The 12,862-nt window shown below is 37.1% G+C and overlaps 1 protein-coding gene across 2 annotated transcripts; it reads right to left on the reverse strand.

The window, feature by feature from the left end:
- Positions 1–782: 782 nt before the first annotated feature.
- LOC140338320 (transmembrane protein 272-like) lies at positions 783–12,862 on the reverse strand. Of its 2 annotated transcripts, XM_072422503.1 has the most exons (6): positions 11,951–12,862; positions 5,199–5,230; positions 4,994–5,053; positions 2,134–2,310; positions 1,041–1,188; positions 783–866 (listed from the first exon to the last, which is right to left on the reverse strand). In XM_072422503.1, exons 3-6 carry the CDS (start codon positions 5,004–5,006, stop codon positions 818–820), a joined length of 387 nt encoding a protein of 128 aa, XP_072278604.1. In that variant the 5' UTR covers positions 5,007–5,053; positions 5,199–5,230; positions 11,951–12,862; the 3' UTR covers positions 783–817. The 2 variants fall into 2 exon arrangements, with proteins under 2 accessions (XP_072278604.1, XP_072278605.1); XM_072422504.1 differs by lacking the exon at positions 11,951–12,862 and having other exon boundaries at positions 5,199–5,917.

The following is a 12,862-nucleotide window of genomic DNA, read 5'->3' on the forward strand; positions in this document are numbered from 1 at the left end:
GAATATACTAAACATTTATTTTACCTGTTGCACCTACGTTTGGAGGTACCTACAGTGGTACCTATGTACAGCAATAATCATACTGTACAGAACAGCCACCATTTTAAAGTAGAATACAAGTTTAAATGTTTCCTCTGCCGCAATGGATTTGCCACATCATTATAACTTTCAGGAACAGAATCAAATCATTTTTACAAATTGATAGCCTAAATAAAGTGACTGTTTCACTTGGCCTGTGCTGGAGCCTGTGTAGCCTTTGCTGGATTAAAAGTGTCTACTCCCCACTGTGATTCTTTCATGTAGAAGAGCAAAAACCGAGCTTCAAGATGAGCTAACCACATATAATGGCTGCTACTATCATAAATAAATATGAAATAGAGGGAATAATGGTTGACACCAGTTATAGTGAAGTTAAGTATGTGGACAATATAGAGATGGGAGAAAGGTTTTTATTATATGGCAAACTGTAATTTCATTTTAATTGTATATATGTGCATGCTTAAAACAGAATGGTGTAATTTTAGGAAATGCCTTAGCATTGCTCATTGAAATTCACCCCATGTCAATATGGAAGATTGTATTATTGTGCATTTTCTAGTTTACATGTGAGAAGGTGCTAACTTTGCTGGTGGATTTATATGTGGTGTCTCAACTCATAGTGGATCGTATCAAGTGTGAAATTATATTAGTAGGTGAGAGGCATTGTGTTTCAATATACCATCTTGTAAACTATCTGGTTGGAGAATAATGATCATTTTATTGGTATAGAACATGAAACCTACCCAGTGCATTTCTGAAGATTAGGGCTTCCTCTTCCTTACATCTTCAGTAGTGATCGGTTTGTATTACGAATTGAAGTCTGTGACCTAAAATGATATAGGATTATAGAGTATTATTGGTGCCTGCAGTGACAATATCTACACATTCTCTGCATCATTTTCTTTTCTTATACATCAGAAAATTTTGTATACAAATTAAATTAGACTCTCAGAAAAGTAAGGCATTTCCAGTAAACACCATTATATATGATAGGTACTTACATTTCAGGATTGGAGTAACAGTAGTAATAGATACATGCCACCCATAATATAATCCATTCAAATGTCATAATGGCGTATGCGAATAAGTAAAGGTTTCTGGCACACTTTCCATCTTTTTGATCAAACATACTGAAAACCCAAAAGCTCCCTGGAAAACAGTTTCAACAGGCATAGAGTAAATAATGCATTTGTTGCCATATATAATATTATACACAGTATAATATATATTATATTGCATCATTAGAACATAACCAATTGCACTCTTTGTGGATAATCCAAGATAATTTTGCAATGACAGTCTCTACTATGCTTTCTGTTTCTTATTCTATATAATCACAATTAGGCTATAAATAAACGGATACTTTAAAATGGTATTTAAAAGAAAATTACATGAAATCCTATCTGCCTTGCTTCCATTCCAACAATGATTTTTCTAAAGCAAGTCTCATTTGCAGGATCAATAAAAAAACATGATGCTGAGTCTTCCAGAATTTGAGTAACTCTATTCTTTTCTCCATAGAACAACTATGACTGAAATATTTTATTTTCATATTTACTTTTAATTGCAAATTTAGAGATTGGAAGAGCTCTGGCACAAACTGCATGCCAATAAATTTTCACTCTGATATTATTACATTGCATACATGTGTACATATGTTAGATTTTTGTCATAGGAAAGAATCTTTCACAATCCTTTCCAACAAAAAAAGACTTAAAGAAGCATGATCGTGTGCTGTACATACAGCGCTGTTTCCCTCTATGGAGAGGGGAGGGAAGCACCTCTACCATTCACATGAAATGCAGTCGTTCGTGGATCCACTATGACAGATCCATGAATGACGTTGGATGGCCGCTGTTCACACGTCAGATACCTGCCCAATACTAGCTCTGAAGCAATAATCGGACGGGAATCATCTGATGTGTGCATGTAGCCGTACTCTGTAGCTCTTCTTTAACAACTACAGATTAGAAAATGTACATAAAAATAAAAATTAGTAGAGTAATAGTAATACACTATACTCTGTAATATTGAATTTATTACCTAAATCAGAAAAGCAATTTGTTATGTTAGACTTGTATGTGAGATACATACCGACAATAAACCAGCCAAATGCGAGTAAGAACACCACTGTGTCCAAAATTGTTGAATTACATTGATGTAAGATCCTCAGAAACAGAACGCTAGAAACCACTATCTGTGCAACACCAGTTACAATAAGAAATACTGGTATATATGGCTGAATGGGACAGTCATCTTTGTACAAGCCACCTGTTAATAACAAAATATATAACACAAGTAAGTGCCCTATAACAATTTTAGTGCATTTTTTAAATAAGGTTTTGATTAGCATTTGAACATCTGTCACTGGGCATGCAAAGACAGCAGGGCCATTTTTATTCTGCCATTTTTGTGTTTGTATGGGTCCCTAGCTAGTTTAAAACATAAAAAAAACATTGTGAACATTTAAAAAAAAAATTGTTAAAAAAAAAAGCAAGAAGCTACATATATACAAAGTAGAAATTAAAGAGTTAACTGGCAATTGTAAGATACACGTTTGCAGTCATGCAAAGTGCATGTGATTGCATTGGGAAATGCATGCTGTATGAAAGCAAAACACAGGCTAATAACTATTGATCCTGCTAGAAAGTTAGTGAGCTGCCATCTGCAGCTCGGTACACACTTACTCAATGTGACCCTATCAGCATGTGCCCTATAAATTCACATGATCGTATCTTGAACAGCTCTGGTACTGCTGCAATAACTGCTGTTGAATATAGCAAATCCCTTGATGGGTGCTGTGTTTGCTCCTCCTAGATACCGTGTTCTGCAGTGACATATCAGGAAAAGCCAGAATGTGATAACACTTAAGCTGGGTACACACGTGCAATAATTATTGTTGGAAAGGATCTTTCACGATCCTTTTCAACAACTAAGGACTGCACGATGCATGAACGAGTGCTGTACATACAGCACCGTTCTGCTCTATGGAGAGGGGAGAAGGAGAACGACAGAGTGGCACCCTGCTGCGCGCTCTCCCCCTTCACTTCCATTACAATTGTTCGTCGTCCATCGTTGGTAAACCGATAAACCAATAAACTGAGCCGATAATCGCAAGGGAAGCATTACAAGTATGTACGTAGCCTTAGAGCTTAAGACTTTAAGATTGAAAAGATTTCACTGCCCACTTGAAAGCCACAGGTCAGGAAATGGATACCAAAAATTTTCAAAAGGCCTCATCCATCCTAATATATAGTTAGAAAGCAGAGAGTGTTTGGTACTATTGGGACCCTCCCTGGATCAGGCCGTACATCTAAACTGGTTGGAATGTCAGGAAGAAAGCGGTGAGAAAGGTTACCAACAGTTCTATGGCAATTTTAAAGCAGTTTTAGAAATGAAAAGAGTGGTGCATGAGACAACAACATCACAAGTGCTCCACAAATGTAACCTGAATGGGAGGGTGGCATGAAAACAGACACTTCTCAAGAAAGGCTACATTAATTTTTAATTGAGCTTTGCCAAAACGCTCCTTGAAGATTCTAAGACGAAGTAGAAAAGGGTGTTTTGGTTAGACAAGAGCAAAATGATAATATTTGGCCCTAACTCAAATGGTACATCTAGCAGGAAGCCAATACAGCTCACCATCCAAAGAATACCATACAAATGGTAAAAGCATAGAAGTGGTAAGCATCCTGTAGTTGGGTTGTTTCTCTCCAGCATGGAGCACTGGCTAGGAGAAAAAAATGGATGGGGCAAAATATTGTCAAATTTTTGAAGGAAAACCTGATGCCCTTTGCCAGAAAGTTGTCAATGGAAAGAAGGGTCACTTTTCAACATGACAAAGACCTGCAACACAAAGCAAAATTACCACACAGTGGCTGAAGGAGAAAAGGTGATTGTCCTTGTATGGTTAAGAGCCTAGACCTAAATCCTACTGAAAATTTATGAAATGACCTAATATTTATTGCAAGGCCACCAATGATCACCATCCCACTTGACTGAGCTTGAACAGTTCTGCAAAGAGTGGGCAAATGTTGCACAGTCTAGATGTGAAACATCAGTAGAGAAGTATTCAACAAATTCAAAAATTTTTGTGTCCTAATTTGTATTTGTGAACAAGTCAATGCAATGCAAAATAAAAGTATAATAAAATATAGATGCAAAATCCTAATGATAACTCCAGTCTATTCACATTTCAGGTTTGTGGTACCCACACTTAAAGAACTCAGACTTCAGAAAATAAATTATGTTACACTGGATTAACCCTACTTTATGTTTAAAATGCATTATTGAATGAGTACTGGGAAAAAATTGTAAATGGCTTGCGTAGCAGCTAGATATGTTCTATAAATAGAACTATGAATAGAACTAGAAATATGGAACTTTCCTACAAACAATGTGCAGGATCTATGTGAGATCAGCCATGTCAACAGGAATGGATAATCAACTCATAATCATGAGGTTTCTGCAGTGCCAACCATGCCAATATCCTCTGTGATATAAAGGGTTTTAACTCCTGCCCACTGTGCATGTTGCCCCATTTCAAGAGGACCTAAACTGAAAATACAAAACCATTAGGAGGTAGTACCATTTGACAAATGAGGCATGCAATGTTTTTTGTCAAAAAACTAACTCCCTGGCTCCTTATGAGTTTTTGTTTCAGCTCTAAACTCTACGGCACATGCACTGTTTAGTTTAGAGCTCGGCTCTGTGTGCAGGGGTTACAGCATCCAATAAATGAAGAGTATTTCTGTCTTCACAGAAGTTCCCCATAAAGTCTGCAGTGATGACAGGTCCTGGGTAAGTATCCACTGAGTTTATTGTTCCACTTTTGGCTATTGGCTTGGCTTGCAAGGCAAAAGGTAAACTATGGTCAGATGTAGGCTTACAGAAACTTAGTTAATTATACAAATTAAAGAAATATGAATTGCACAATTGTTAGCTCATGACTTACCCATAATAATCATGGCAATGCCAATTCCACTCCAAATGACTAAACCTGTTATCTGCAAAACTTTTTGAAAAAGAATACATTTTATTAATGTTTTATAAAAGGTGATTTTACATTAATGGTTAAGTGAAAGAAAAAAGTAAATTAATTTAAAAAAATATTATTCACATTTATTGTATATAGCCATTGAATATAATTTGATACTTACATAACAAAGCAGTGCAGTCTCTATTTCTAGACCTAAATATAACCACAAAAACATTATCTACATACAAAATATTTAAAGAATGAGTATGTCATGATATAATCATAATTGTAGATGGTGTTCCTTAATTAAGGTTACATTAAAAAGGAACAATCTAATAAAACGATATAAGACCATAAGACCAGATGGAATGACAAAAAAAGTCTAAGGCTCACTTTAGTACAGATCCACTGCTTATTTTTGTGGTGGACTAATTCAAACAATGTCCCAAAACCTGCCATTGTGATAGTTTACTTCAGATAGCAAGCAAGTTACAAGATTGTTCGATCACATAATACAACAGTGTCAAACTTCTATGATCTTTTCCTGATAACTACATGAATCTACATTATTCATGTTTTTACAGTTCCTACAGTGAAAAACCCTTTTCATGTGTGGAGTCTAAAGCTGCGTACACATGGCAGATTTTTCTCGCCCGATAATCGGCATCGGCCAGATATCAGGCGAGAATCTGGCGTGTGTACAGTCGGCGTCGTTCCGTCCTGGCGGATCCACGAACGATGATTGTCGACCGATCCTAATGCAAGGGAAGGGGGAGAGCGCGCAGCAGGGTGCCGCTCCGTCGTTTTCCCCCTCCCCTCTCCATAGAGCAGAACGGTGCTGTATGTACAGCACCGTTCATGCATCGTGTAGTCCTTTGTCGTTTGAAAGGATCGTGAAAGATCCTTTCCAACGACAAACATTGCACGTGTGTATGCAGCTTAAGCTTTTTTAAAGTGTGATCTTTGTGGTAACCACAAGGTGAACATACACACAGTGAACAAATACCCTTTTGGGTAATAACATCCATTATATCTATAATCCAACTATTCTTTCCTCATAGTCAATGGTCTATTTACCCCTTGTAAAAAAAAAAATTCTGCTACCTGTATTAAAGATCTAGTCATATTAACTTTTACATTTTACATTTTGTGAGGATGTTCCAGTTTGAGAGCTTTACATGAACTTGCTTCACTGGGAAAATTTAGACTTCTACTTTCATTCATCAACAGAAGAACCATTACACAAGGCTTACAGATGCAGGGAGTTATCATCCCTGCAGCAACACAAACAATATTCATGACTGGGCATTACATTTCCATTTCAGAAATACCTTGCTCTGCAAAAAAAACACTTAATTTCACTCAGGGGTGAGTTTGGTCAAATTCCTTTCTAATGCCAGACTGGCCTGTACACACTTTCTATATGCACACATACTCTGCTCCTGCAACAAAACTGTTTTCTGGTGAAAAGGCAGTATATTTGGCATACAATCTACTGGTCACAATGGTAACACAACACAATGGTGGAATTCCCTTCTGTTTTCTCACATATGCTTTTCATGACATGAAAGTTTTACTAATATATAAATATTGTATGTTGCATGAATGTTTTAAACCCAAGGTGTTAAATTTTATTTATACATTATATATATATATATATATATATATATATATATATATATATATATATATATACATATACACACACACACACGTTGCAGATTAGCCAAAGTACAGCCATATCTAGCAGTTTACTAAAAGCGGACCTAAACCTATGCACGTCCCATTGCACGGCCGTGCCATCTTTCTTCTACCAGAGAAGATCAGCCATCTTGATTGGCCACGCCAGGAAGATGCAACTCTTACACAGGCATGCAAAAGTTTATTCCCGTTTTGCTTAGCTGCATTTGATAATTTTTCTAACATTTCCCTGGCCTGATAAGGCAGGTGAAATGTTTTTTTTTGTTTATTGTTTTTTTTTTTTTTGCAGAAGGGACATTGTCTGTGCCTTTCTACAATACCCACCTGTCTGGTTGTTTATTTTTTAAAGTGGGACTTTCCACTTCAGCTGCTGTTAGATGAGTAGACTTTTCAGTTGGTACTGCATTTTTTTTCTTACACTGTATTACTGAATACACCATTAGGTGTACAGAACACTGTACATGTTTGGAAGACTAAAAGCAGTTCAATGAACAAGACAGGTGAATAACTTGGATCGTGAAATCTGTCAACCATGCCTCCCTTACTTGCAACAATGTAATGTATGTAAACTGTGGTATGGGATTCTGTACACATTGAAAATTAAGAAAATAAGGTGTACAGTAGTCACCTGCAAAGTATAGCAAGAACATTGCCTGTATATGCATGCATTTAATACATAGAGATCTAGGTGAGAATTTAAATAGGACTTTTAGTTTTGTGTACAAATTGAAAATCAGGACCAATAACCAGTTTTAATGCCTTGGATCTGCTAGTTCCTTTACAGGTAATTAGGATGCATGTAGACAGACAGCTAATAAAATACAGATATACTAAACACCAAGACTACTACCTCCCACAGCAGTGTCCCTAAGCGAGTGAGGTCACCTAAGGTACTAGGCATGGTGCTGAAATAGAAGTGTTATTCAAGGACTTCTGTCTGCTTCTGACATGAGGAAGCAAAGCCCTGGCTTTAGCAAGATGGCTGCCTCCATAAATATACCATGCATAACAAGACAAGACAGGTTTGTAACTGGGGAAAAGTTCCAAAGCTGTTACTGGTGTCTCTTTTAGGCAGTTTTTTTGGTCAGGTCCTCTTTAATATAGAAATCAATAAATGGAATGCATTGCCACATTCACATTTCACATGGCCATTAACCTATGAAATACATTACTTTTACTTGTACTACACCTCTGCAAGCTGCATGCCAACACCCCAAAACAAGCACATCCATAAAGTTAAAGATACTTACATTTTCCTTCAAATAAAACTGTATTATAATAAGGTGTCGGAAAAACCTTCCTACTTGTGTAGAATGAAAGACAAACCTGCTTACTAGGTTAAGCTTAAACGCTGTAAGAATGCAGATTGTCTGCTTCTACTGGTTTCATAGATGTATCTCTATTTATCTCTAAATTAATTTTAGATGTCCAGCAAATACCAGTGTCATGCAGTTTGTCGAGTTAAACCTGTTTTGTGTGTATAAGTGAGCAAAAGTCTGTGTACTGAAAAATTCACTTTCAGCTTCATTCACCAAAGCTCATCTCCAACATGGCAGTGACAGCTCCTGCAATGTAAAAATAAGCAATATCCAACAGATCCACGTGCTTTGTGTTGTCATCAACAACCCTCACAAACAGGGGTTCATTTTTTCACCTGGGCAGAAGTGAAGGAATTCATGCTGTGACCTACTAACATCTCCAGTAATTATCTACTTTTTGCATAGTCTGCATCTGTTGTGAGGCATCCAAGAACAGTGTTGGGTGTCCGCAGTGCACGCTCACTCATGGGCCCGAGATGGGCACGACCGGATGCAAAGTATCTGATGAATGTACATAGCCTAAGAAGGTTCCAATTTTTTGACACTGACCTATGCAAAAACTGATCTGTTTAGATGACAACAAAAAAAATGCAAAAGAAAGTAAGAAATTGTTGCTCACTCCATTTTGGATGCACATTGGATTGTTGTCACACAAATAAGTGCCTTTAATTTGGCAACATTCACTATTTACAGTTTTTTTTTTCCTTTAGTGTGCCTGGGAAGGGTAATGCTACCCCCTAAAAGTATACAATGCACAATAAACAAACATTGACAATAAACAACAAAGCAACAAAAATTGTTGTTTGGTCTGGCCATCATCAGCAACACCATCCCCATTGTCTGAATGCTGACAGAGATGCTCTTGGGACTCATGCAGAATTTCTTCCTCACGAGACATGTTCGGACAGTTTTTGAACTGAAGACTCACATGTTCGAGCAACACTCTAGGTGACAAACTTATCTGTACATTAAAAAGCAAGACCTTGCAATTTCCTTTTATAGAATCATCCAATTATTGTACATTGTACTTTTTAAGTGGTTCCAATTATCTTCATTTAGGAAGCATGCTTGTAAACACAACTCTAAAATACAGGCTAGTCTCACCTGCTGAGCCAATCGACCTGGACAACATTTCTCCTAACATTTAGGCGCACAGTTTATGTAAGTAAAAGGACACACATATGCCACTTTACACTTGTGGGATGTGCTGGTGTGGCCAACACGGGTAAGATTTCCCCAAAGGTTTACAGATATGCAATAATGAAAACTTCCCTGTAGAAAAGGCTACCACATCCCTAATTAGTACATAAAGTAGATAAACCTTTAGGACAAGCCCAAAAAGAAGGGGTCTTAACAGTTACTACAAATTGTGGGTGGCAGGTATCTCAGTTGGGTGGCCACCCACAATTTGGGCATCTGAGATAAATGTCTGCCCATGACACTGTTCCTTCTGCTACAACCTAGAAGGTAATCTGATTAATTTTTTTAGACATGAATTTAAAAATGTATTATGGTTTTTAATATGGTATTTTATAAATAACTCTTGCAAAGGACTTACATATGTATATTTGTAATTATAATATATATATTTCCCCCTTAACACTTAGCTACCTCCTGATGAAGACAACTAACTGCGAAACACATTGGGTAAGCTGTTTTAGATAAACATATCCACACAAGGAAGTGGTTACATGCAAACTTTTTACACTTGAGGGATATACCTTCACATACGATTATCAATAATACATTTTATTATAACATGTTTTTACGCTGGATGAATGAATAAAGTATGTAATGTTTTTTTATAAGCAAATATTTTGTATTTTATTTTTTTAGTTTATCTTTTATATTCCCCCACAGATTTAAGCATTGCAGAAGGCTACATGAACAAGATAGCACTTATCATGCATCTAGGAAAAGCGTACTTAAGTTTGGGTAGGGGTGTAGTAAATATTGGCAATTACCATGCAGCAGAGGGTGAGCGGATGTGCTTAGTGCTAAAGATACATAGCAATGATGCAAAAACAGGGATTTCTTAAATTAATTTCTAAATTATTTAGTCTTGGTGCATGTCATAGTCAATTCAGGTTCTGTGCAACCCTATGGTTCCTCTAGATGTTGAAAGGGGTTCCCCTAAGCATAAAGCAGTTCTCTCTCACCAGAGTGAGTGGACACTACAATTTTTACTGCCATCTTAGATTTTCTGGCTATTAATATTGTCTTATAAAGTACAATAAATTATATATATATTCTTGTGGAGCGTTCTGGAAAGTCTATGCCCAGGGTGCAGGCTGAAAGGGCGTTTGTCACTGTCTTAAATGTCTTATTTTGAAAATTGTCTCTCAACAGACCAGGGTCAAAAATTTCCCCTTATCAGATATTTCTTGATCCGACAACCAGCATCCTTCCAGACCCTCTAGTTTACAACAGCCATTGTAGAAGTTGGAGTTCTGTCTCCAGGTGTCATAAACAATGTGATTGCTGAGCCATCCCCATCTGGAGTGCCAGCGGGTGACACAGACAGTATTAAAGAAGCAGAATTATAACTGTAGTTGTCAAGGGTAACCATGAGTGCTTCCATCTAAGCACGTGGTGGCAGTCTACTTGTGATGGTGTATTTGGCAAGGGGTAACAGAATGGCTAGCCTTGCCCCGTGACGGCCCTTCTCAGTCTGCTGGTGCTTGGACTGTTGCTGAACGTGCTGGAAAGTCATGGTGTGGGCCGAGAGGGGGTGTTCGTCACATACAGCCCCTTTCAGACTCGCTGCTAGCCACTCATAGCTGCCTTTCTTTATTTGTGCCAACCACAGTTCAATCTCAACTGCACTTTTGAGTGTGTTTGAGACCAAGGTTGCCATTTGCTACTGTTCAATATTTTTAAGAAGCTGGACGGATGGAGCTTTCTCAGCCCTCCCTCCATGTGAACTGTGGTTGAAGATGGTTCCCAATCAAGCCAAAAGGAGCAACTGGCTGTTTAAGGGTGGCCATAAGCAACATGTTGCATTCAGCAACCACATTTACATTTTACCATAACAGCCTGCACAAAGTGGTTCCCAACAGCTTTAATGCGGTTGGCTGAGCTGTTGAGCCTGTGGCAGACTGCTGTGGTCAACTGCATGTCTAAAACTACCCTTGATAAAAAAAAAAATAATAAAAAAAGTTCTTTAATATAACTATGCGAACAATACAATATAAATAAATAATTGCTGTGCTGCTAATTGCAGAATGGACACCAAAGTCCTTGTGGCATGTCGACTTAGAATGAAGAGTTGGAGAAGGAGTAGAAGACTATGATAGGAGGAATGGGTTCTGTGATTAGTGATTAGGGCCCCCTTAATTAAAACTGACTAAAGTGAAAAAAGTGATAGAGTTTTTTTATGTGGGTCTAAAGTACAGTATGTAAAAAGGAAACATTCCGAAATAAGGCATACAAAAAAATAACATCTGCATCCTTGTTACAGATGTTTTCTTTCAGTGTTTACCTACAGAAAGGGAAAGAAGTTTTTCAAAACATAACACAACATAAACTGTCTTAAAAGGAAAACTTTCCTAAAAAGCAAATCTTCAATTGTAGAAGTAATAGACAACAACTTCCTATAAGCCAAGTAATGCACAGTATTCCTTGTGACAGTGCAAAAATAAATAATAGAGCACTTTGACACAGCACCTAAAGCAATTTGTCAATGTAGCTTACATGATAACCAGTCTATTACTTTTGTGGCTGGAGCAATTACTTCCTTATCACGTTATCTACAAAATTGCAAGTTTCACAAAACTACAAACACCCAAAACAGAATTTAAACTTTTTGGTAAATAATTATTTAACTATTGTGCTTGAATTGACATAGATCACTTTTGAGAAAAGTTAAGTTTAAAGAACTTTGAATCTACCATATGAATGGCAAAACACACACCTAGTTAAAAGTTGTTGATCATTTCACACATTCCTGTGATGGGATAGTCATTATCTTCTATTCCAATGTGGAGCTAATGCCAGAGATCACAATGGAGAAATAAACACGCCACATGGATTTACTCCAGCTTTACCTTTTGCATCACACGGTCAAAGACAAAAAACATGGTAAAAGCAAAAAAAAAAAAGTTAGGCTGACACACAAAATACACATATTTTCTCTACTCTTTCCCACACTCCCTTATAGTGACTTGCATTTCTTGGTCTTAATTAGGAGCAGCCATTGAAAAGAACATGACAGTTTCTGAAATATTTACAACATGCTGTACATCAGGAACTCTCAAACCTGTTCTTAGGTCTGTCCAATCCTGTATACTTTGAGGATTACCAAACACAGATGGGTTGGGTTATTTAGTTTAATCAGGGATTTAATTCACCTGTGCCTAAGAGAAAAACTTTAGAGCAGAGAGGGGCTGACATGAGAATGTGCAATTCTGTATTACTAATGTAGAACAACTTGGAAGATCAGAAAGATTCCATACATATAAGAGCTTGTAGTTAGCACTGTTACCTGTTTGCAATAAGTGCAAAGTCAACAAGTGTCTACTATGACTTTACAAATAGGGTTTATATGGGTTAAACCTAATACATTTTATAATTTGGGTTTAAGTAATTCTCAGATGTGTCCATTACTGATAGATTGTAGGTATTCTTCATGTTCACTATTGATCAGATACTATGGGATTTACTGAAGTCTTTACACACATAGCCCATACCTTGTGAAAATATATCTGCTTGTCTCACATGCTGATCATTTAGTTTTGTTCCTCAATAGCCTAGAAATTGAAAGCAAGTTAGGAATCCTGACATCACTCTAACTTTCTATTTTTCTTTCTGTCCTGAAGCCACAAAC

This window comes from Pyxicephalus adspersus, chromosome 9 (genome assembly GCF_032062135.1).
Source record: "Pyxicephalus adspersus chromosome 9, UCB_Pads_2.0, whole genome shotgun sequence".
NCBI classification, from domain to species: Eukaryota; Metazoa; Chordata; class Amphibia; order Anura; family Pyxicephalidae; genus Pyxicephalus; species Pyxicephalus adspersus.